Source organism: Ilyonectria robusta (genome assembly GCF_021365365.1).
Source record: "Ilyonectria robusta strain PMI_751 chromosome Unknown BGZ61scaffold_104, whole genome shotgun sequence".
In the NCBI taxonomy this organism is placed as follows: Eukaryota; Fungi; Ascomycota; class Sordariomycetes; order Hypocreales; family Nectriaceae; genus Ilyonectria; species Ilyonectria robusta.
The window spans coordinates 14,889-38,934 of NW_025764538.1; the positions used below are offsets into that span (position 1 = coordinate 14,889).

At 50.1% G+C, this 24,046-nt stretch overlaps 10 protein-coding genes across 10 annotated transcripts; 5 read left to right on the plus strand and 5 right to left on the minus strand.

Annotated features, from left to right (window-relative positions):
• Positions 1-330: 330 nt before the first annotated feature.
• BGZ61DRAFT_469478 (uncharacterized protein) lies at positions 331-1,556 on the minus strand. The gene has a single exon (XM_046247960.1). The coding sequence runs from the start codon at positions 1,437-1,439 to the stop codon at positions 468-470; it is 972 nt and encodes a 323-aa protein (XP_046093306.1). The 5' UTR covers positions 1,440-1,556; the 3' UTR covers positions 331-467.
• Positions 1,557-2,797: 1,241 nt separating this feature from the next.
• Positions 2,798-3,610, minus strand: BGZ61DRAFT_375939 (uncharacterized protein; the record flags this gene model as incomplete). The annotated part of the gene is made up of 1 exon (XM_046242457.1): positions 2,798-3,610. The coding sequence occupies one exon, from the start codon at positions 3,608-3,610 to the stop codon at positions 2,798-2,800; it is 813 nt and encodes a 270-aa protein (XP_046093307.1).
• A 696-nt stretch (positions 3,611-4,306) lies between these two features.
• Positions 4,307-5,738, plus strand: BGZ61DRAFT_545948 (uncharacterized protein; the record flags this gene model as incomplete). The annotated part of the gene is made up of 3 exons (XM_046255318.1): positions 4,307-4,414; positions 4,476-4,711; positions 4,774-5,738. The coding sequence occupies 3 exons, from the start codon at positions 4,307-4,309 to the stop codon at positions 5,402-5,404; spliced, it is 975 nt and encodes a 324-aa protein (XP_046093308.1). The 3' UTR covers positions 5,405-5,738.
• On the minus strand, positions 5,395-6,396 carry BGZ61DRAFT_406588 (uncharacterized protein). Its single transcript, XM_046243158.1, has 2 exons — positions 6,256-6,396; positions 5,395-6,100 (listed from the first exon to the last, which is right to left on the minus strand). Exons 1-2 carry the CDS (start codon positions 6,379-6,381, stop codon positions 5,459-5,461), a joined length of 768 nt encoding a protein of 255 aa, XP_046093309.1. The 5' UTR covers positions 6,382-6,396; the 3' UTR covers positions 5,395-5,458.
• A 1,203-nt stretch (positions 6,397-7,599) lies between these two features.
• Positions 7,600-8,786, plus strand: BGZ61DRAFT_501095 (uncharacterized protein; the record flags this gene model as incomplete). The annotated part of the gene is made up of 4 exons (XM_046251652.1): positions 7,600-7,704; positions 7,812-8,047; positions 8,107-8,453; positions 8,524-8,786. 4 exons carry the CDS (start codon positions 7,600-7,602, stop codon positions 8,784-8,786), a joined length of 951 nt encoding a protein of 316 aa, XP_046093310.1.
• A 1,159-nt stretch (positions 8,787-9,945) lies between these two features.
• Positions 9,946-11,703, plus strand: BGZ61DRAFT_375920 (fumarate reductase/succinate dehydrogenase flavoprotein domain protein; the record flags this gene model as incomplete). Its single annotated transcript, XM_046242455.1, has 1 exon — positions 9,946-11,703. The coding sequence occupies one exon, from the start codon at positions 9,946-9,948 to the stop codon at positions 11,701-11,703; it is 1,758 nt and encodes a 585-aa protein (XP_046093311.1).
• Positions 11,704-12,779: 1,076 nt separating this feature from the next.
• Positions 12,780-14,096, minus strand: BGZ61DRAFT_375925 (NADPH-dependent methylglyoxal reductase-like protein GRE2; the record flags this gene model as incomplete). Its single annotated transcript, XM_046242456.1, has 6 exons — positions 12,780-12,912; positions 12,965-13,158; positions 13,235-13,437; positions 13,493-13,625; positions 13,676-13,970; positions 14,023-14,096. 6 exons carry the CDS (start codon positions 14,094-14,096, stop codon positions 12,780-12,782), a joined length of 1,032 nt encoding a protein of 343 aa, XP_046093312.1.
• A 3,066-nt stretch (positions 14,097-17,162) lies between these two features.
• On the plus strand, positions 17,163-18,872 carry BGZ61DRAFT_308022 (Alpha/Beta hydrolase protein; the record flags this gene model as incomplete). Its single annotated transcript, XM_046238766.1, has 3 exons — positions 17,163-17,216; positions 17,267-17,636; positions 17,689-18,872. Coding segments are annotated over 3 exons (1,608 nt in total), but the record flags the coding sequence as incomplete, so codon positions are not given.
• Positions 18,873-20,613: 1,741 nt separating this feature from the next.
• Positions 20,614-21,636, plus strand: BGZ61DRAFT_487907 (uncharacterized protein; the record flags this gene model as incomplete). The annotated part of the gene is made up of 1 exon (XM_046250044.1): positions 20,614-21,636. One exon carries the CDS (start codon positions 20,614-20,616, stop codon positions 21,634-21,636), a length of 1,023 nt encoding a protein of 340 aa, XP_046093314.1.
• Positions 21,637-22,211: 575 nt separating this feature from the next.
• BGZ61DRAFT_545965 (putative mitochondrial cytochrome b2) lies at positions 22,212-23,754 on the minus strand (the record flags this gene model as incomplete). The annotated part of the gene is made up of 2 exons (XM_046255319.1): positions 22,212-23,648; positions 23,709-23,754. Coding segments are annotated over 2 exons (1,437 nt in total), but the record flags the coding sequence as incomplete, so codon positions are not given.
• Between the last annotated feature and the right edge of the window lie 292 nt (positions 23,755-24,046).

A 24,046-nucleotide genomic window follows, 5' to 3' on the forward strand; every position in this document is an offset into this window, starting at 1 on the left:
TGTCGTCCATATGCCTGTTTGAGTAGGCTAAAGTAACTAATATCCAGAGGCTGAAGTATATAGGATAACTAGGACGGCATATAGAGCGCGATGACCGTGTTGTCCTTATAAAGGAGCTCGAAGCCAACCGAACAGTGACTCTCGTGGCCATCTAGGATCAGGAGGCAGTAATCGCCTACAGTTCGAGCTTTTGTGTGCTTATCAGAATGCCGAACCCATTCTAGGCCTGTCTCGTTTAGTATCCAGCCGTTTTCTGTTGTAGTAATGACCCAGTCTTGCGGGAGCGTGTTACGGGCACCTACTATGCACAAGCACTCGTTCACCAGGCAAAAAGAAAAAAGCACCACCAAAACTCGTCAATTTCACTTACACGAAAGTTGGCTAAAATAAATATAAACTACACCAGAATGCCTGATCCTGTTCAATCGGCTATCGGATTTGTTCCAGACCAGACCTATCCTCAGGTCTCATCCCCAAAGAGTCCCCTCCTTCGCCGCCTGGATCATCCACTCCCGACAAGCATGATCAGTCCTCACTATCGAATTGCCTGATATAGGCACATCAAATTTCGAAATACACACAAGCCCCATCGGGTCATTTTTGTCTCCCTCCGAATCATCGATGATCGACGGGGTGAACTCGTGATCCGCAAGCACAATGCGCATGCGCCTGGCCAAAGTGGGATCCCCCCCGGATTCAAGACGCCAGTACTTACCGATGGCACGCTTGAAATTCCACCTGTCCACTCGCAGCAGGTGTGGACGAGAGATAACCACTTGCTCAAGCGCGCGAGACCTGGTTACATGATACCAGAGCGATTCCTCGGCGATGTTGACCTGGAAGCCGGCCAGACGTCGCAGTTTTGGCCAGCGCTCCCAGAAATTGGATTCGTGACGCCAAAAGTCGAGAGTTGGCAACCCCCCAACCGACACGAACTCTTCGACATTGCTCAGTGCCGAGAGACCCTCGGAGAGCCGCTGGTTAAAGGCCGTGTCAAGTCCGCTCTCTTGGTCAAGGCTGCGGAGCGGCACATCCAGAATTAGCCGGCGGACCGAGTCACCCAGCTCGACCAAGAGGTCTCTTATTATCAGAGATCCAACAAATCCTAGGAGAGGATCCGTGCCTAGCCCCAGGTAAATGGAGGAGATGGATCCGGGGGGGATGGCCGGCGGGAGGGTCGAGGCGGGACCGGATGCTTTCGAGGCCGATAGACATCGTAGAAACGCTTGGAGTCTTGCAAAGCTGTCAATGTATATGCAATGCTGCCTCAGCAGCCGGGTTGCCGGCTCGTACGTTGCACGGCAGACCTGCGACCAGGCGACCAGCAGTTGAGCGCCCGGAGTCGAGACATTGGCGATGAATTGAGGCCCTCCGGTTGGTAGGGAAGCTTCTACAATTTGGAGAATGAGCTCGAGGGGGAGATGAAGCTGATGTGTCATTTTGTCCGAGATACAAGGAGTTGCAATCCAGTATTGTGGTCACTTAGAGAGCGCGGTTTATATGCCGGCAGTTCTCTGCTGCCTGATCAAATCTGGCTCGATGTTCCAGGGTGCAAGTTCCAGAGGCAGCATGAATGCTATCCTTCTCAGGCAGCCGTATTTTGCCCCACGTCCACACGTTGTCCAGCCAACCCCAAACCACGCAGCAAAAAAACTAAATACAGTTCCGTTTTGGTGTTCTTCAAAATTTGGTAATTTTTGTACACAAAAGTTGAAACGTAATTTATCTCGTTCACGCGGAAATATTCATTTCCATCTCCCTCAATTCACAAGTTAACAATTATCAGCCACATGTGATTTAAGGTTCATGGCCACGCGCTCCTGCTGAAGCATACGCGTGGTAGACGTGGGAGACAGCTGCGTTAGGTTTTCCTTCTCGGAATACCCATGCCTACGAGTTGAGCCGACGGCGAATATTGCACGAGGCAATGAATCTAGCGGACGGTTTTTTATGTACGCTTCGATGGTTTTTAGACCTGAATATCGCAACTCCAAGACATTACAACCTAGATATATTTGACCTGTTTTTGTGCACCTGGCAGAATAGCAATTGCTTGTGATAAATATATGACGTCACGATGCGCCAAGAAGGAATGGAAGTCACGGAAGAATATTGATTCGATAACGAGAGGGCATACAGGCGAAATATTCGGCGGGGCAACGGGATGTCTTTAACTCAGTATTGCCAAACGTCAAGGAGTGCGGACGAACATGTTGTGAACAGGTACCTAGCCTTAGGTGCAAGTGCCCTATGTTCTTAGGTACCTAGGCACCTGTGTAGAGCTTGTTCGTCCGTGTATTTGTCCGAGTAGTCCGAATAGTCCGAATAGCATGATGTATTAATAATACTTTCCATTTCAGCATCTACTAGCGCCCCCGCAATCATTAGTACGATAAACACCTGCACTCTCCTTCATTGCTGCCTAGAGACCCTACCCTGTCGTCGAGTTTGTTGGAAATTTTCAGCATGGAATAGCACCAAGCTAGCACCAGAGTCAAGATTTGAGCCAAGCTTCACTGATGAATTTCCCCAACTCTTCTGACTCGGACAAACTTTTTGATGGCCGGAAAGGAGGATTAGATGAGCAATCAGATTATTTCTTCCCCTTCGCTCGCTACGAGTCTCTTGGATCGTCGTCGAGCCGGGCTTACACTTTCTATTCTCTAAGGCCCGGCAGAAGGCCAGATATATGGAAGCCATGATGGATCACAAGACAAAAACAAACGGAGGGAAAAAACAAGGTAAGCGCTTGCGGCCTCAACACACCGGACAAGCTTTCAAATGGTAGCTACCTCTTCTACAAAAGCAACATGCCTCCATCAGTATCTACCGAAGTCCCCGTCACGTTGCGATCCTTCATAAAGTACAAATATGCCTCGGCGGCATCTTCTGGCTTGCCAATTACCCCGGTCGCAGTTGCTTTGGCAAGGCCACTACGGGCCTGCTCTCTTTGTTCCGGCAATACTTCTCCAATGAGTCCCTCGACAAGGTCTGTATCAACTGCGCCATGACAGGCCACGTTGACTCGGATCGGTCTGAGATCGAGTGCCAGGCTTCTCACCAAGCCCTTCAAGGCAGCAGTGTATGAGCCCAGGACGACCCAATTGGGGATCGGCTTCTCTGAACTGGCACCAGTAGTCAACGTGATACTGGATGCTGGGCCAGGATTCAAATACTTGACAGCATGCTTAGCCATGAGTATTGGGGCAAAGACACGAATCATGCCCGTCTTCTTGATAAAGTGGATGTCCACTTCCTCTAGTGGCTTAACAACAGGCGGTTCGCCAGCCGTGAAGGCGATGTGATCCAGTTTCTGGGTACCGTTGGCGGTCACGGCATCGAAGAGAGCGACGATATTGGACTCGATGGTGTTGTCTTGGCTCAGGTCGCATGGAAAGCCGCTAATTTGACATTCCGTCGTTGAGTAGGTCTGCTTCAACCGAGACACGGCACCCGCAACGCGGTCTGCGTTGGAGCTGGAGATGACGACGCTCGCAGCTCCATGTTCGATGACGTCTTCGGCTACGGCATATCCGATGCCATTAGAGCCACCGATGATCAAGACTCGTGCTCCAAAAAGCTTGGAGGTATACTTTAGGGACGCCGACATTTTTGAGTCGAGGTACGTTGGGGTAGACGAAAGCGCAATAGAGAAGGTGAGATGGAAAAGAGGTCGTATGATTTATGAGAGTTGTAGGCCAACAGAGCACCTTGAAGCGCGGACCCAAATATATCACTTTTCAAGGCGATCTAAGTATTGGCTGAGTTAAAAGCCACCCCTGGGGCGGCATTCTCCACGGAGACGGACTTTGTGATCGAACCGACCCAAGAGAAGGTATTTGAAAAACAACAAAGGATTTGAGTTTCTGTCGACAATGTGGAGCAGCCAGTTGAGGTTCGAATCTACCAGCCTGATATCTGATTTCAAATTGCCGCGCGCGAATCAGTCAGAGCATAGAGCACAGACATTGCCCTTTTAGAATTCCGAATTTAGTGCGTAAGCAGGTCGCATTAGCTGCTCCTGAATGTTCCGTCATTCCCTTAGGGCGACTCATCCTCGAAGTGTAAGTGTGCTCAGGGTTTCGCCTTCATGTGAATGGATCGGTTTGTTAACCCTTTTCTTAAATTTCCTTTCCTTTGCTTATTATGACTTGATACACTAATCAAGTCGGGAGTCATTGCTACCGATGATTTGTAATTGCGACGAAGGTGTGTGCCTGTCATAATATATTTAAACCCCCAATCAGAACGAAATGCTCCTTGTTCATTCTCATTCGAAACCAATAGGGAAGAAATCATACCAAGCATGGCAAAGAAAATTGCAGTCGCAGGAGGAACCGGGGGCTTAGGTCGCACAATCGTTGACGCCCTTGTCACGGCTGGCGACCACGAGGTTTTGGTGCTCAGTCGAAAGGTACTACGGAAAAATTCCCCCCTTCCCAATAACGTTGCGATGATGCTAATGTCGTCGCCAGAATGGTCCGTCACAAAGCAAGACAGAGCCCTCTATCTCCCGTACCGTCCAGATGGACTACAATGATATAGGCGACATCAAGCGAGTCCTTGAAGAGAACGAGGTCGGGACCGTCATTTCAGTACTCAACATTCAGGTCGACGCCACGCCAGAGTTCAACCTTATCAAGGCTGCCGAGGAGTCGAAGACAACACGCCGATACATTCCTAGTATTTGGGGAGCTGGATATTCGGAACGGTATGTTTCACATGGACTCGAGGATCTCGTCCATGTACCCACTAACATCAGTATGCTTAAAGCGAATTGGAGACTCTCTACGTTGCCAGGGCGAAGCGCGAGGTATTGCGCATTCTGAAGGAAACTTCTCTCGAATACTCGGCTTGGTATGTCGGGTGCTTCCTTGATTATTGGGTCATCCCACATGCCCCTTCTTACATGCCGCCCTTCCCGTATGCGATTGACATCGTGAACCACCGCGCTGCACTACCAGGCTCAGGTAATGTTCCCATTGTCATGAACTATACCGTGGACATTGCCAGGTTTGTTGCGGCAAGCCTGAGACTATCTCAGTGGGAGAAAGAGACATACGTGATCAACGACAAGGTAACCTTCAACGAATTGCTCCGCGCGATTGAGGAGGCCACCGGCGCTAAGTTCGACGTCACGTATGACTCTCTGGAGCTCATGCAGAGCGGAAAGACAAAGGCGCTTCCTAAGACCTTGCCGTCCAATCTATTTGTGCCAAGGGATATTCTTGAAGGCTATATGGCAAGCCTGGGGATTATGATTGAGAATGGGCAATTTGACCTCAAACCACTGCACACGATCAACGAGACGTTCCCAGACATCAAGGTGAGAAAGGTCACTGAGTTCATGGCAGAAGTTTGGGGGGGTGGGGGACGTGAGCCCAAGGCTACACTTCTAGACTAGTTACGTTGAGAATAATATGGCTAAGCCATTCGCCCCGGCGCTTATCAAACGAAACTACAAAATTATCTTCTTCTCGCCTCTCTTGTGGCGCCAGGAGTTTGTTGCCTCCAACAATGCAGAACAGCCCTCCATCAACCCACCCCACTTCCGCAAGAACGGGACGCTCGCCTCCCAGCCCTTGGGGTCCCAGGACTCGCCCCAGACAATAAGACAAGCTGCATCACCGTGAGAGTCTCCCACGTTAAGAACGTCGAGACCTAATGTCTTATTGTTAAGTAGTCCATCCCTAAGCGCGCACAGGATGTTGTCACGCATTCGGGGAATGGGAATCAGGTCGATCCAGGGATGGTGCCGCACGGTGACCTGCAATGCTGTCGGCCGAAGCCAGCCCAGAAATGGCTGCGATGGTATGATGGTGGAGAGAAAATCAGGACCTTGCTGGTTGAATGGCGAAACGAGCTCAGGGCTGCACAGCCCTTCGAACATGAAACCGAGTAGCGTGGCGTTACGCGCGATAGCAGCAAGGACATTGAGCCTCACTATAATATAGAGATGTTCAAGTCGCGGCGCGCCTTGCTCGTAATCTTCACACGCTCTTTGCGTAAACTTTTGAACCACTGCGCGCGACTCGGGAGTGGGCAGAAGGAGATGACCCTCTTGTGGGGCACTGTCTTGTCCCCCATCATTCTCCTCCATCTCGCCATTTTGGAATGGTACCGGATTATCCACGCCTTCACTTGCAGGATATAGAGAACCCGGCGTTGGCCTGGGCTGACCGGGGCGATGACGTCTTTTCTTTCCTATGCCGCAACACGCAGCTGGGTCAGCTAACTGCAAATGGGAAAGAGGACAAACATGGGTCGAGACATACGATAAGCCCTTTGATGCAGCCGATTTTGCCGCTTCCTTCTCTCCGATGGGCTTGTCACGCCAGTCCAATCATCGCCTGAGTGTTTTGCTTCCAGCCGCTGAGGCATTGACCCCAGGACCACAATCGACCCAGGGACACTAGCTGTTAGGATACCATCCATGGCCCAAAAACTACTGTGAAAGTCGAAATGTGGTCAAAAGGATTTGGTTGGGGGGGAGGGCAGAAGTGGGCTTGGACTATTGATATGCAACCTGCTTACCCCCCTTGACACACTTGACACAGGGGTTCCGCACGGAACTTATTACATGGAATCGGCAGCAATGCCGAGCTTTTGTCCGAGCGGTCCTGGGGGTGAACTAAGACTGCCTACTTGGTGCGAACTAGTAACAGCCTCTTTGACTCCACTTGCCATTTTTAATCTATACGGTGGATCGAGCACCCTTGGAATATCGTACAGACTCGGTAAATTCAAGTGCGTTTGCATCCCCACTTATCCATTCCGGGTTTTTTTCTAACCAACGGCTTCGCGGATCACTTCCTCATAGCGCTTAGCTAGTCCCAGAAAAAAGATTGAATTTACCGAGTTCATACGGTACGATTTTCTAGTGCGTAAGCAGGATGCACTAGCGCTCCCACCCTTCCGTCATTCATGGAGGCCTTTGCGGGGGAATTCGTCATCGTGGCATTATCTTGTCATGATCGGATTTGTCACTCATAGCTTATCGATGGCCAGCCATCGTCAATGTGATTGTAGTAGGTTCAATTCAATGGTAAAATATCTCGGGCAACCTCGCAAGGAAGAGGGCAGAGTTTAAACTCAGGGATATGACGGGTCTCAACCTCGTGTGAATCGATCATAGGAGTGAAGAACTAGGAGCAAAGCATGTTTCAGATCTCGATTTTTAGTGCGTAAGCAAACTGCATTAGCTCCTCCCCACCATTCTATTATTACCGCTCTCTTATCTCTATTGTTATGGCTAGAGTCTATAGAGGCTTACGGATGTTAGACACTAGACAATGGTAGAGTTTCGCATGGAGTTTCGAGGTATACGAGTTTGGCAGATTTCGATATTATAAATCAAAGCCCTTAAAGGCCGACATATTTTGGTTAGCTCCGGAGATTGACTTTGTTATACAGAGCTGTCGGCCTGCTCGAACTCTCTGAACCCCGGCTAGGCGTTCTCAAAGCTACACTGGGGATCATCTCGCCTGCCTATAAATCCGCGCCTTCCTTACCAACGCCACAGAACCATAACATGAACCAGAACCCGGCTAGCTATTTTAAAACTCAATCATTCTGCGATTCAATCCCTTAGCGAAGAATATGGCCATCATAGCAGTGGCAGGTGGAACTGGTGGGATTGGACGTGCCTTGGTTGATGCCATCACCAGTCGTGGCAAACATGAAGTCAAGATCCTCAGTCGAAAGGTACGTTGCCGTCTCTTGCCAGATGTGTTCATCTGAGCCTTATATTTTCTTTATGTTTTTATACCTCGATGTCTTCTATGGACCATCACGATCGCTGAACAATTTAGGCAAACGATTCCCTAGCGAAAGAAACCGGGGTTCCGGTCATCGCAGTCGATTATTCCGATGTCGAGGAACTGACGAAGGTGTTTGAAAAAAACAAGATTGATACTGTCATCTCTGCGCTTTTCACGATGCCCGTAGCAGGCGTCGCTCCGGAGGTTTGCCTAATTCAGGCTGCTCAGGGATCGAAAACGACGCGAAGATTTATCCCCAGCAACTGGGGATTACCCCTTGACGCAAGGTAAGTGCTTGCCGCCCCGCTAGGACTGTGCAAAGGGGAAGTTCTAACTCTTCGGTTAGTCACCAGGAAATGGCACCCTCGGTGCCTATGAAACTCCAAGCTATTGCAGAGCTACAGAAATCTGACCTAGAGTATACCGTCTTTTACCCTGGGTTCCTTCTGGATTACTATACCGGTCCTTTGATTAAGAGTTACATGTCACCTCTGATTGTCGTTATTGACATGGAGCATAATATGGCTGCCATTCCGGGCTCAGGTAACACGCCAATCGCCTTCACCCATTCACTTGATATTGGGAGGTATGTCGATGCGGCTCTAGATCTAGAGAAGTGGGATTCTTCATACCGCATCGTTGGGGATAAGTCCACCTGGAACGACTTCGTAAAATCTGCTCAAGCTGCAAAAGGTAGGTTTGATTACTACATTATGGCATATGAGCTTTTACTGACCCGTCGGGCTCGCCCATGTTATCACAGGTACGCCCTTCACGATCGTTCATGACAGCGTAGAAGATCTCAAAAATGGAAGGGTCACACTCCTTCCAGCAGTGGATAAATATCTACATCTTATGTCCGTGCCTAACAAGGAAGTGCTATCTCAATTTCTTGGGACTTTTGGGCAGTTATTTGCGGACGGCTCCTTCAACATCAAGGAGGAGGGGGCACTCAACGAAATGTTTCCAGAGATTAAGCCTTTGACGATCAAGGAGGCTGTGGAGGCTGCCGCAAAGTCGGCGTAGAGTTTATCGTACAGAAGCTAGTTTTATTCAACGAACGCTACTTAACTGGGTTCCCAGCACTGAACCTTAACCCACACTGAAGTAATAGGGTCTTTCAATAGTACGCATCGTAGATCGCACCGCCAACGCCAAGGTCAGGGGTTAGCTGAGCGCCGGTCCGCCCGCCAAGAGGAGAAGAGGTAACCGTGTTGAGGTAGTTATCTTACACTACAGCTACAGCTTTGGCTCGGGTCGCAGGGATATCGACTAATCGATGGGCCGGAAAAGTCAGATCAACGTGTCCCGGCTGTCGTAATGGAGCGAGCAGGTGTTGAGAACGGGGTAGGTTGAGCTCGTGATCTGTCTGCCGGTATCATTTCAGAGCGGTCACGGAGGGTATGCAAGATGGAGAGAATAAAAGTCTATATTGAAACTTCAAAGAAATCTAAATCTTATCCCAGCCATCCTCTTTCAATTCTCCATCGCCCTCAATTATAGCTTGTTTGCATAGCCTCTTTGTCTGGAAGTGTTATAGCATCCAACGGCAGTGCAACGGCTGAGTCTGGCACGCACAGGGAGCGGCTCGGGAATGGGGTGGTGAACGGGACGCGGCTTCCGCCTCGTTAGACCGCCATTCGGTCCCTCCTCTAGAGAATCACGGACCCCCTTGTCATTTGGAGATAGTTGCATCGAATGAACTTTATATCTGGATTGGCCCAGTACCGAAATGATCGCTCCTCCGAGCTATCCGCAGTGTGTATTACTTCAAAGGCTCGGTGACATGAACTAATGCACTACTTTGGAATAGGAAGAGAGTTTGGTAGCCTCCTCAGTGATCAGAGAAGTTGATTTGTCATTCTTATCCTTGGGCTAGAGAATAAGTTGCAGTTGGGCCGTCTCGGAGACCGCATGCCGTGGGTGGATTTACTCCGTAATATTCATTTCGTGCATTGTGGTCTAGTTCCCTCGGCACCGCCACGGAGCTCTAAGCTAGGCTCCCGCAACTCCCGGACAGAAGTTATAACATGGCCCCGGGCACTATGATCGTGTTATGGTTATTATCCCACTGCCTTCGAAGTCTACCTGTGGCCAAAGTTGAAGGTTACAACTGGAATCCATCCACCATTGTCACAGTACAATAGTATCACACTCGAAAATGGTTATTAGCGCCAACAGAGCCATGCCGACCGCCCAATTAAAAAGTTTGAGAGCCATCGCTGCCAGTCGTCTGCGACGTCAAGACGGGCTTCATCCCCTGACCTTTTCGACAGCAACACGTACGAAAACCGCGACATCCAGAATCCAGGTCCAGATACCACCCGGCACGCTGCCTAAGAACTATGACCTTATCGTCGTGGGCTACGGAATTGCTGGAGCCAGTGCTGCCATTTCTGCTGCAGAGAAAGGCGCGTCAGTGCTCGTCCTGGATCGCGGTCACGGTGGAGGCTCATCTGCGCTCTCCGGGGGCGTGTTCTACGCCGGGGGTGGAACACCCTATCAGAAGGCTGCTGGTTACGATGAGACGTCCGAGAATATGTTCAACTACCTAAAAGAAGAGGTGGACGGTGTGATCGATGACACAACATTGAAAAGATTCTGTGAAGGGAGTCCGGCGAGAGTTGCGTGGCTCGAAAAGCATGGCGCCACCTTCGGCTCATCTCTCTGCGATTACAAGACGTCGTTTCCGACGGACAGGCATTACTTGTACTTCTCAGGTAACGAAAAAGCCCATCTGTTCAACTTGAGAGCAAATCCAGCTCCGCGTGGCCATCGTCAACTTGGCAAGGGTATGGCCGGCGGCGTACTATGGAGAAGCCTGAGAGATTCAGCGCAGGCGCTCGGGGTCACGTTCCAACCACTCAGTCGTGTCGACCACCTCATTGTGGACGACGACGGGAGAATAGGCGGCGTCCGCTATACTACAATGTTGGAGCGTGGTTGGCGTTTCAGACTCCATCGCCTGATCGCGGATTGGGGCAAGACGCTATTCATGTTGTCGCCCCCGACAGGAAGGATTGTCAACGGCGTAGCAGACGTCATATGGCGGCGGTCTGCAGAGACGAAAGTTGCAACATCTCAGGCAGGTGTGGTGATCTCTTCCGGCGGGTTTGCAGCAAATCTGGACATGGTTCGAGAACATCTTCCTCAGTTCGTGCTCACGAGCCCTCTTGGAACAGAAGGCGACGATGGCGCTGGCATCTGCCTCGGAGAGAGCGTTGGCGGCTCCGTTGGCTGCATGGATCGCGTGAATGTTTCAAGATTCATTGCCCCCCCTTCTGCGTTTCTCCAGGGGATCGCTGTGTCCGTAGACGGACGACGGATTTTGAACGAAGACGTCTACGGCTCAACGTTTACAAGCAGAATGATTCGCAACTTCGATGGCCGCGGGTTTCTAATTGTCGACGACGAAACGTGGAAGAGAGCGAGGGCACAAGTCAAGAGCGAATCGCAATTGTTCCAGCTCGCACAGTCCCTCTATATCTTCTCCATTGGACACCGAAAGGCCAAGACACTCGAAGAGCTGGCCACTAAGCTCGGTATATCACGAAACGGTTTGGTGAAGACCGTAAAGGCATACAATGATGCCATTACAGCCGGGGTTGATGATCCGGCACGGAAGGCGAAGGAACAGTGCAAACCGATCCAGCGCGGCCCGTTTTACGGGGTCGACCTCTCTCTCCGCAAGTCGCTAATATATCCCATCCCAGCTTTTACATTAGGTGGACTGAAAGTTGATGGCAGTTCCGGCCTTGTTCTGAACAAGGCTGGCCAAGAGATTCAAGGACTCTACGCCGCGGGTCGAAGCGCCGTTGGAATCTGCTCCAATTCCTACGTTAGTGGCCTTTCACTCGCAGATGGCGTGTTCTCTGGTCATCGGGCCGGAGTGCACGCTGCATCATGCCTGCCGCAGATACCAGAAACGCGAGCGGGTGGGTGATGGAATCAGATCAGAGGTGGCGGTTGCGGCGGATCGTTGGAACTGATTACCTGTCGCGTCGTGTATGCATAACCGACTTGATCCTGTATAACTAGTGGACCATTGTTGAAATCACTGTTCGGACTACTGTTTCGCGTTCTGTACCGTCACATGCTTGCACGAGTGTGACAGGGGAACTTGATTAATTGGTCTTGTTTCTAGGTATCTGTCTTGCCTCTTCCATGGCGCCAAGTGTTAGTCCGCTAACTCTAGAAACCGACTATCAGGCACACAACCTCTTCCGCCCAATCCCTTCATTTAAGCTTCCCTCGGTCTTCGGCAGGTCAATCCCCCGGCTGCGAGTTGACGAGGTTCACGTCATGCATCACCTGCATCATCTAGCCGAAGTTTGGTCCGGCTAGCAAGTCAAGGAAGCGTTTCTCCGGCTCGGAAGGTCTCTCTGTCTGCATCAGGAATCGCCTAGCCCCGACTAAACTGCACAATAACTTCAAGCATAGCAGAGTGCCCAAGTGGACATTGGGAAACAATACAGCTCGCGACATACGCAGGGGCGTCGATATTCATCACGTCATCCATGGCGCGTAGCGTGGTAGCCAGAAGCCTTTGGCGACTGTCAGCCGACAACATGGGTGAGGAGAAAAGGGGTCGGTATGCAGCTTGCTTACTCTGGCATGGTCCATGCCGATCAGCTGGTCTACATCGACTTAACCAACGAGTCATTCAAACCTACCTTAGATAGGCATACGTAGTACCTAACTTAAGTTAGACCATATCTCAGCAGCCCACTCCCTGTTGCTGATGCGACCCACTGCTTATTAGCGCGTCAGACGGTTGCATTAGCGTCTCGGTACTGTTCCGGATTTTTAACGACAAACCGAGAATGCGTGCGTCAGGGTAAAGGTGAGCGGGGGCATGTTCTAAGTACTAGGGGGTTTTCAAACTCTGGGTTCATCCTCTTCTACTTTCTCGTGAACTATGTAACTGACAGATGTCTCATAGTTGACGATTCTTACAGCCAAATCAACTTGCTACCCTACCGACCTTTTGCCCTTTGATAATACACGTTGCCGTGCCTACTACGACTGTTTGACCGCAGAGAAGGAGCGAACAGTCTCCGTGACGCAATCCTCCAGGGATCTGTATTTGATACCGAGGATCTCGACGCTCTTGCGCGTGTCAAAACCGTAGACTTCCGCGGGAAGTTCTAGGCTGTAATTAGCGTCACATCGTGCAGGAAGGGGTAAATGGAAGGATATGACACTAACCTCCTCCAGACACGGACGGGGGCGGCAGATTGTCCCGGTATTCGGGGAATTTCTTGCGAATGATTTCGATGATCTCGGCGTTGGAGCAGTATCCGCCAACGACAAAGAACCGCTTGCCACCGGCCTCTGCCTTCTCGGCCGCCATGACATGTGCAAATGCGACATCTCGAACGTCCACAAAGATGGGGTTCTGTTGAGTCACTGTTAGAACTGTCCAGTCGCTACCTGATGCGTCTTATGTGTGATTCTTTTTAAGGCAGACAGACCGTGGTGGGAGGGATCGCTTCTTTAGCTGCGCCAATCGTGAAGCTTCGAATGAATTGATTGGATGTGTTCAAGGCATCCAGAGAGGCCAGGCTCTGAACAGCAGGACCAAATACAAGAGGCGGCAGAATAGTCGAGATTGTAAATTCCGGCTTCTCCTCTGCAACAAAGGCCCAGGCGGCCTTTTCAGCAAATGTCTTGCTCGCTATTGCGGGGACTTGTCAGCACCATTAACACGGGCACATGGCGTTGAGGCCTACCAGAGTAACCAAAGCCCGGGTTTTCCATGGCTTGCTCAGCCGTGACTGGGTTCCAGTCCTCCTCGTTGTAGGTATGGCCAGGCCAGAGACCCTTGGAAATGTCCATCATAGATCCGAAAGACGATGTGATGACCTGATACAATAAGTGGCCGTAATAGCTAGACGTGAGCTTCTGCAACTTACCACGCGCTTTACAGATGGAGCGCTCTTCTTGATGGCATGGAGGATGCCAGTCGTGCCGTTGATGGCAGGATCCAAAAGGTCTCTCTTGATATCCGTCACATTAAAGTGGAACGGGCTTGCGGTGTGAATAACAGTCTCAAAGGGAGGATCAGAGATAACCGCCTCGTCGAAGGCACTAGCCTTCGCGATGTCAGGGACAATGGCGAAATCGAGCCTTTCAAGTCCTAGGTCGGGGTGGGCCTTCTTAATGCTTTCCGCCTTGGCAGAACTGCGTACAGTGGTGACGACGGAGTGGCTGCACTTCGGTTAGCGGCGTTATGTCCATTCCTCTGGCATTGTGAACCTACCCTCGTTCCAGAAGAAGCTGAAGAATATGGGTGGCAATGAAGCCGCTGCCGCCAGTAAGGAGTACTCTGGTCATTGTGGGATGTGGTCTTGGGTCAAAATTGAACGGGCTGCTTTGAGGTGTCTCGATAGGAGTTTCTGAGGAAATGGAGGACTGAAAATTGAACGTGGCTTTTTGGGCTCTATTATTTATACGATTCCAGCCCGGAGAGGGCCTGAACGGACTTCAACAGGAGAGCGGGGCAACGGAGATAAGAACCACACCGCATGGGGCGACATGACGACGTCAAACCTTCGGCCTGCGGACTTAGGTTTCACTTAAGCCCGGCTTCAGCCAGTGAACTTCGTCAAGCTTGACACGGGAATCTCCTTCGGCAGTTCTGTCAGGTTGGGGTCACAGCTAGCGGAACCATAAATTCAGCTCATTTCACGCTAATAAGCAAAGCGTTCCCCAGCTACGTCGCGTGTAACGGCGGTGTCGTTAGTTCGGATATTTGAGACAAAGTCCTACAGGGGGGTGCCCATTCTCCCCTTTCCTCTCGGGTACTCAGAATACGAATATCGATCTTTGGTGGTACATTCTTGAGCCTTTTCTTTAACAAGACCTCAGTATTCTGGAAGTCATTGATACCAGGGTTGAGTTTGAGTGATACCTACCAGCGCGTTTGGATTTGCGGCTTGCTTCGTCACTGGCTTGAAACGATGCCGGAGACCGAACATCAAAGAGGAGTTGTTGGGGAGAGTACCAAACAGGCCCCGAAAATTCCTCCTCTAAAAGCTGGCCAGTGCGACTCCTCCACCCAGGCGCCCAGACACTGCAAGCCCGCGACAATGGAATAGGCGCCAAAGAGAGTCTCGGTCGTGTCCAGCGGTATCATCCTTGTAGATTGTCCCTAGCCCGTGGCTACTAGTCCTCTGTATTTGCATGATATGATGATTGTTCAAGAGTGAAGAATGACTCGTGGAGCTTCTGGTTACGGGTGGCCACGTACTGATGCCTCTCCTCTGGTAGGCGCTTTCGGCAGTACTTCGGACATAATAGCTCTAATTTCTCTGTCAATTAGAAGCAAGGGGAGCATGTTTGCCACTGGCGGATCAGGGCTTCGCAACCAAGCGAGCAGGACAGGCGATGTTCGATTTAGGGCTAATAAATCTAGGGGTATGCCGATACGACAGACTTATGCTTTCTTAGCAGCAGCCTCCAAGGCTTCCTTGAGAATGGCCATGAAACGCAAGGTTTTGGCTACAGCAGGGAGCTCTGTGACGATTCCTTTCTCAAGTTCTCCACCCTGAGACCGGGCCCTTAGCCCTAGATCAGGGTCGAACAACTTCGATAACATAACTCGGTGGCTCTCGTTCCATTGGCTGAATCTTCAGCACTCATCGGGCTCAAATGATTTCCTGAACTCACGATCATAGCCTCACTCACTCAGACTATCCTTCGCTCTCTTTCGTTGTGAAATTGCATTGCGGTACTACTTCGAAGCCACCTTGGCCCATTCCTTCAGGTGGATCACGGCCATTCCGATGCATATTGTAGCTGCTTTCAGCACCATAGTCTGTCCCGCTCCGCACATAGCCAGAGCATGTGAGACGGACCTGATTCCGTGCTTTATCAGACTGGGCATTACAAACCAAGCCTAGCACCTGTCGACTATTCCGGTTGGGTTTGCTCTGTCCACCAGTGTTTCAACAAGGATCAGTGTATTGGCAAGAGGTATCCAGGGCAAAGCAGTCACAATTGTCATTTCTGGACAGATACAGTGCCAGGCACTCTTGCAGCAATAAAAAAGATTCAAGAACGAAGTCGCTACAAACATTTCGCCGTGTCACATCGAACATGGAATGGCTAGGAGTCTCCTACCCACCCCTGAACTACGTAGAGGGGCCCAAGTTTGCTGTTAACGGTACGGAGGAAGCCTTCAAAAGTCTTGAGCCAGGAAAAAGCAAATACCAGCGCCACATTTAGGACAAATACAAGGGGTACTTCAAGCTCATTTCACTTAGCTAAGCGCCAATAGAATATAGCGGGCTTCAGTCAGTAATAAAAAATAAGCTTCCCCTATCGCCCCTGAAGTTATAGAGACAATAGGTATAGGCCCTACTGGAGTCAATCTGGGTCTAATGTGTCGATAAGTGGCTACAGAGGTTGAAGGATGTGGCGTTGATTAGCGTGGTCGAGGACTTTTGAAGGTTTCCTCCGTACACGTACCAAAATCGAGTGCTGGACTTAGCATTGTCTAAGGCCGGAGACGAAGTATGACGTAGAATAAGCAAGTTGCATGGTGCCTCACCTTTTGCGGCGAAACCGCTTCACAAAACGAAAACCTTGATAACATCTTGGCACTAAGATAAAGATAGGTCAGTCGGTGAAACTACGAGAGACTTAGGGAAATTACGCAAGAAATGCTCGCGGTCTAGACAACAAGGCCCAGTCTCGTCAATCCGTATCCACTCACGACTCGTCGGAGCAACAATCATTCCGTCGGCACTTAGGGTTATCCCGTAGAGTGTTGTAAGGCAACGCCTGGCCCATAGTCCCCACGGAGGCCCGGTAGATCAACGGTACACTAATTGACTTTAAAAAGCTCTGTGGCTGAGTGAAGCGTTTTGTACTGTCATGTAGATCCCTAGGATCCATAACTTCTAGCGCCATAGAAAATAGGTGGGGCCTCGTATACGTCACCTTTCTCGCTTTGTAGTGGGTTTAAATCCCTGCTACTAGCGTAAGTGTTGCCTTACGACACTAAGGGATAGCTTGCCATCCGTGCATCTCTCGGAGTAGTGTGCCGTCAGAATTGCCACACTAGTCCTCTCCTTGTGTGAGCGAATTGCCGAGGGCAAGGGTACCACGTCGCCAACTTCTCTAATTCATACCTGATCGTCCGATTATTGGCCCAAGGGCAGCCATTTTGGGCGTCTCTCAAGTAGGTGATCGGTGCACATTTGACTTTGAAGGTTCAATCACGAAGAACTATATAAAAGAGAACGCCCTCCCGAAGACATTCGGGATTTTAGTATATCTCTGCAGAACACAGCATCATATTTGACATCAATCGTTACAATGTACTGTTCGGTGGGATTCCTTGGGGCTTTGACCATTCTACTTCCAGGTGTAGTCACTGCGCAAAGCCCCTCCGATTCGCTACCGGTCCTCGACTTCGGATATGCACTTCAACGTGCAGCTGATTTTAATGTATTCCTCACATCTTCCTTCCCTATAGCGTCATACTGAGATACGTCTAGGAAACCGGGGGTTATTACAACTTCACGAACATTCGCTACGCTGCACCTCCTCTTGGCGATCTCCGATTCAGGGCCCCTGAACCTCCGGCAGTTGATCGATCTGTAATTCAGAATGGTTCAGAATCCCGCATGTGCCCGCAGAATTATCCTCCTTGGATGGGAACGATCGGTTGGGTACCTGAATACCTGCAATATGGTACTGTTCCAAATGCTACGGCTGCAGCAGTCCCGTCCACGAACGGTTCTTCCACTCCACCGCGAGACCCAAGTCAGAATGAGGATTGCCTTTTCCTCGATGTCATGGTTCCTCAGGGAATCTTTGAAAAGGCAGGCCAAGGCTACGGAGCCCCTGTTCTCGTTTGGATCTACGGTAAGACACTTAGAGCATTTCATTTTTGACATTTTACTTACATATACCCAAGGTGGCGGCTATGCCGTCGGTTCTAAGACGAGCGGCTATGATCCACGGAGTTTACTTAGGCGTAGCCAAACCAACTCTTCCGAAGGTGTTATCTTCGTGGCTTTAAACTACCGCCTGGGTGCATTTGGATTTCTCGCAGGGCCGACTCTTCAGGCAAATGGCACGGCCAACGCAGGACTCTATGACCAGAGAATGGCGCTTGAGTGGGTTCAAGAGCACATTCACCTATTTGGTGGAGACAAGAACCGAGTGACGGTCATGGGCGAGTCTGCTGGTGGAGGCTCCATTACACATCAGCTAACAGCTTACGGTGGCCGCGACCCAGCGCCTTTCCAACAGGCTATCATACAGTCTCCGGCATGGACGCCCAGTCCTTCCACATACACCCAGGAGCGAAGGTTCCAAGACTTCTTGCGGTTCGCAAACGTTAGCTGCCTCGAAGAGGCTCGTAATTTACCAACTGACCAGTTGATGGATGCAAATGACCGTCAGATTTTCGCCTCACCTTATGGCAGCTATGGTTTTGGTCCGTCCGTTGATGGAATCTTCATCACGCAGGATCCGAAGTTAGCGCTGAGTCAAGGCCAATTCGACGCATCCGTCAGGGTCATGGTCGGGCAAAACTCCAACGAGGGTCTTCTGTTCACTGCTCCGGTTACCAACAATGCGGAGTATCTAGACTTCGTCCGCAGCAACTTTCCTACTGCCCGCGAGGATACTATCGACCACATTGCGAATGTGTTGTACCCGCCTGTTTTCGATGGCTCGATGGGATACCAAGACCAAGTTGGACGCGCCGCGCTGACCATGGGCGAGGGAACCTTCGTTTGCAATGCCTTCGCTCTGAATAGTGCATACGGCAGCCATTCTTCCTACCTATTCGACGTTTTTCCTGGACTCCACGCACAGGATGTTGAATACACCTTCTACAACCCGGACGTTGTTTACCCAGGGATTCCTGTGCTTACGATGTGGGGAGATAATCAAACAGTTGCGTACGTAATGCAGGACTACTTTACCAGTTTTGCAACCCAGGGTATCCCTGAGAGTCTGCAAGATGGTCTTTCAGCGGTTCCGGCGTACGGCGAAAACGCTACACTCACTGTGTTGAGCAAAGATGGAATTGACACGGGGAGAGACCCGGCTGCGAACGAGAGATGTGATTGGTGGCAGATGGTTCTAGTTGACTGATTATCAACTTACTTTATCAGATCACCACCTCATCTCTGTCGTCTCTGTACTTCAATTCATTTCTATGTATTTCTTTACACACAATAACTCTATAGTCTCGAGGGCTCTCATTCTCCTTCTTATTTTGTACCCATAGTTCTAGTTGATAACACAATTCAATAACACTCTTCACCCCCTCGACCATCTTTACAAAGGTCTGATCCCGATCAATCTTGAAGCTCTTGATAAGAGGTAAATAAAAATGACTGTACACGGTAGTATGGAAGGCCAAAGCCCTGCTTCCCCTACTTGTGGCGATCTCTAAACCGTCCCCGGATAGGCGAACAAGTGGCTGGTTTGTACGCATAACTTAAGCTCATAAGCACTCTGCATTGGTGTGGTCAGAGCATCCATCAGAACCATTTCATATTCGGCGCAGTCTTCCCTGTCCACAAACGCTAAATGAGTGGTTCTCCTCAATGATCCATTCCAATGGAAGACGCTGGAAACGCTTCCGGTCGAAACTTTTAACCAGGCTATTCGAGAGACAAGGAGAACAAGATCATGCAGAGGTTGAACCGGTACAGCTTCCGGTACTTGTCTAGGCTGGCGGCGATGAGGCGCGACCGCATAAGGTAGATGAAGCACAAGTTCAGCCCGGCGTCGACGGCGAGCAGGATGCTCACCTTGATACGGACCCAGATGTAGTTCCCAAGAGACTCGAGATTCTTCTCGAACGCCGAAGCTCGTCTCCATAGAACTGTCTAACGCGAATCCTATTCGAGACTTTATAGCTTGAAATACTTTATAAAATCGTTTCAGTTTCGGTGCAGATTGGAGTGAGGTCGCCAGCCTGGCGTTGCGAGACTGCCGAGCAGCCACAATCCAAACGTGAAGTAATGAAGATGGACATGTCAGCCCCTCTATGTTCGGTTCACCACATTCCTGCTTCGAGGCTGTTGAAAAGAGGTCCTTATTTATTTGTAACGTTTAGCATTAGCAATGCCTCCCTTGCGCAGGGGGTGCGACCGGCGAGTCTCCGGGATGATACGCTCTGTGCAAATATCCCTGCCAAGTAAATGACGTCGGGGACGCTAATGCAGCCTGCTTACGCACTCACATGTCCCAGTTCCCAAACTCAACTACCGTATTCCACAAACGAGTGGGCTATCCGAGCGACTGGGCCACCTTAACGAGAAATTCGGCCTTGAATGAAATCAGTCTGCGAACTTGCCTCGCTTGGGTGGCCCACTCGCTTGTGGAATATGTTGCTACTATTACTTCTACCTAATTCTATTAATTAGAAATCAAGAGCTGATTTCTAAGAGCTGATTTCTAAGCATCAAAATCAGTTCAACGTGATAACACTTCTTTAGAGATCAAATAATACTACCTTATTCATAGTGATTGCTAAAAAATGATTTGAAAGCAAAATATTAACTCCGAAATGATTTTCAACAAGACCGAAGTGCAAGGCATCCGAGGCGGTGTCAACGAAATACGATATATGTATTACGGGAGATAGTATTCAAATAGATATAGACAGACATATATAAAAGGCGCCCGATTCCACCAACCCCAACCTTCACTCTCATCCTTACTCGCCATTCCCCCTTCCAGTCGACTACCCCTCGCATATACTCGTCCTCCCTATATATAAAAGCAGCCCCTCCGTCTTACCCGTCCGCGCAACAGGATAAACGGATCCCGGACTGAACTACAGAGACCCCTCCCCCCACCAAAGCCAAGGTCAACGATGCCGAAGGTAGCGAGGTTCCACCAACTGGGCGGGCCAGAGGTGCTGCAGATGGACGAGATTGCGTTCGAGGATCCGGCGGCTGGCGAGCTGCTGTTGAAGGTCAGCGCCATCGGGATAAACCGCATGGAAGTCTTCTTCCGCGGAGGTGGGTTTGGCCCGCCCAAAGCGTTCCCTGCTATGCTCGGGTCGGAATGTGCTGGGACGGTTCTGGCGATAGGTCAAGGCGTCACCGGGTTCGCCATCGGGGATCGCGTGGCGACCATCCCGGGGTTTACGAGTGTTCCGGGTTTCGCTACTGAGATGAAAGGCCACGAATGCGCTGTGTACGGCGAGCAGGCTTATGTGCCGGCGGAGATGGCGGTGAAGATGCCTAATAGCATATCGTTCGTTGATGGCGCTGCGTTATGGATGCAGTATAGTACAGCCTGGAATAGCATGGTCGACACTGCCCAGCTGCAAAAGGGCGAGTATGTATTACTGACGGCGGCGACGTCGTCGGTGGCGATTGCAGCGGCCCAGATTGCTATATCGCAGGGTGCCATTCCCATCTGTACGACCCGGAGTCAGTCTAAGGTAGCGGCACTGAAGTCGCTCGGTATCGAACATATCATTATAACGGACGAGCAGGATATCGCGACAGAAGTAGCTCGTATTACCGGCGGCGTCGGCTGCCGCGTCATCTACGACCCGGTTGCTGGAAAAGGCATCAGCAAACTACTCGATTCAGTTGCAATCAACGGGATAATCCTCATCTACGGCGTCCTAGACCTGGCTCCGGCCACGATTGACCCACTGAAGGGAATGGCCAAGTTTGCAACCATCAAGTTTTCAGCTGTATTTCAGACCCTATTGAATGCAGAGAAGCGCACTAAGATGACTGAGTTCGTGCTGAAGAGCGTCGCCAACGGCTCGCTGAAGCCTATCGTCGATAAGACCTTTCCGTTCAAGGATATTGCTGAAGCGCATCGCTATCTTGAGAGCAATCAGCATGTCGGAAAGGTCGTCGTCACGGTCGATTGACGTATCCGAGTTGGAAAGGAACGCGGGAAGGAGCCGCAGGAAGGCAGGCGAGTGTGCTTTGAATTGAAGACAGCCTCGGTACTTTGAAGCTATATGTGAACAGCCTTTTACAGAGGGGATTCCATAACAGGGACTATACGTTGTTATAGTTGACAGTTGAGCAATAAATTACTATATGGACTGCCAAGAGAGCTCATGGGAATGCGGTGCTCGAGGACATACGTGTTGGCTATCGCCACGAGAAGACGGCGCTTGCAAGTGCCGGAAATCGACGTCCGTCAGGATCCGCCGAGGGAGAGCACCATGTAGTCCAGGCCACTAACTTCCATGACCTTCTTCGGTAATAGTAGTTAAAAACGCCCTTGGAGCGGTCAGGAGTGGAATTTGAATCCAGCCTGGCACGGGCCGAGCGCATGCTGAGAGAAATCCGGAGACTTCGACCGTGTCTGGCCATGGCCCGCGTGGTCGATGGCAAGCAGGTTGACTACCTGTTAGTAGAGCGGTATCCTTAGCTGCCTAAGCTACTTATAAAGATAAGTTTTAAGGCTATCTTGTAACAAGAAGTGAATTGAAGTGTCGAGATATTTCTAGCTATGTACATACATATCGGTAGGGCTAGTCTTATTGCTTGGACTCGGGCCGTTGCTGTGGTGGCAGTAAGGGAGCATATGTCGCCAACGACAAGGTATCTGAAGATATAGAAGCGACGTGCGACTTCAAATTAGAGGCATCAATCAGGTCAGGTGTCAGCTGATGAATGTTTGCCGCGCCAATGAGCCTCATGTTCATAACCATCTCGTCCCTCAGCAGCTGCATCGCTCGGCTCACGCCGGCCAAGCCGTACGTCGACATAGCATAGAGAAATGGACGTCCGATTCCAACCCCCCTTGCACCAAGACATAATGCCTTGATAATGTCAGTTGAACGACGGACACCTCCGTCTATATAAATCTCAATCTTGTCCTGTAATCCTCGTTCACGAAGTACAGGCATAACATCTGCCAGCACCTCGATTGCCGAAGGAGCGAAATCAATCTGTCGACCTCCGTGGTTTGAGAGGACTACTCCTTGCACCCCTATTTCTATCGCCTTCAGAACATCTTCGACGCATTGGATGCCCTTGAGAATGACAGGCATCTTGGTAATCTCGAAGAACCAGGGAATGTCGTCCCAAGAGAGGCTAGGGTCAATGAACGACGAGATGGCTCGGGCCGCGCCTTGTGTCCTATCAACATCCTCTCCTTCAGCGTCCTGAAAGTTCGAACCTGTATCCTCGAACTTGGATCGCATGTCCTTTTCTCGTCTCCCAAGCTGAGGCGCATCCACAGTGATGAACAAGCCCTTACAGCCTCTTGTCTCGGCATGTTGGACGATCCTTCGAGTAATTTCGCGATCTTTGTTGACATAGAGTTGTAGCCACAGAACCTGTGAGCCGGCTCTAGCGTCGCATATCTCGTCGAAACTACACGAAGCCAGAGTTCGTATCATCTGAATGACACCGTGCTTGTGTGCTCCCCGAGTAAGAATCACTTCGCCTTCCGGATGGCCTAGCTTGCCCAGCGCCGTAGCCGTAACATAAAAAGGCATATCGACGGGAGTACCAAGCATAGCCGTTCTGGTTGAAATTTCCGCGACGTTTCTGAGGATACGGGGTCGAAACCAGACACGGTGGAAGGCGTTATGGTTTTCTCTCATCGTGATCTCGTCGTCTGCTCCAGAGCTATAATAGGCCCAAGCAGACGGCCTCATGACTCTCTTTGCCACAGCTTGGAAATCCATCAAATTGTAGCAGGCTTCAAGGCTAGGCATCTGAGCAACCCGTTGTTTTCGCTCCAGCTCGACCAATGACTCTTTGTGCTCAACTACGGCGACGGTTTTCATCTCGACGAGGCCGAGATGCTTGTCCTTGGGCAAGTATTTGTCGAGGGTATCGGGAGGATGAATGGGTTCGAACTCTGCCGTGGCATCTTTTCCTCCATACTTGAGGATGACCTTAGACCCTCCCGGGTGTTCTGATTGGATGTTATTAGCGGAAAGTTCGATCGTTGCCGGGTTACAGCCTGATTCTTTACCTGGCAGGAAGTCCGTTACATCATAGACCTTTCTGTGGATGATGACCTAGTATGACTGAGTACTATTATATAGAGCTACTTCTAAGCCGGACAGCTCTTTTATTGTTATAATTACAGATTGTTTATTAGAAACTTTAATTTATTTATTTAATTTATTTATTTAATTAATTAATTAATTAAGAAATAAAAAAAAAGTAACTATATAAAATTGAGATTATTAAGATCTTAGTAGTCTCTTATTTAAAATCCAATTTAATATTAAAATTAAAATTAGTATAAAAATCTACTTAGGTTATAATATTATAATAGTAGCTATAGAATATTACTAAGATAGAGAA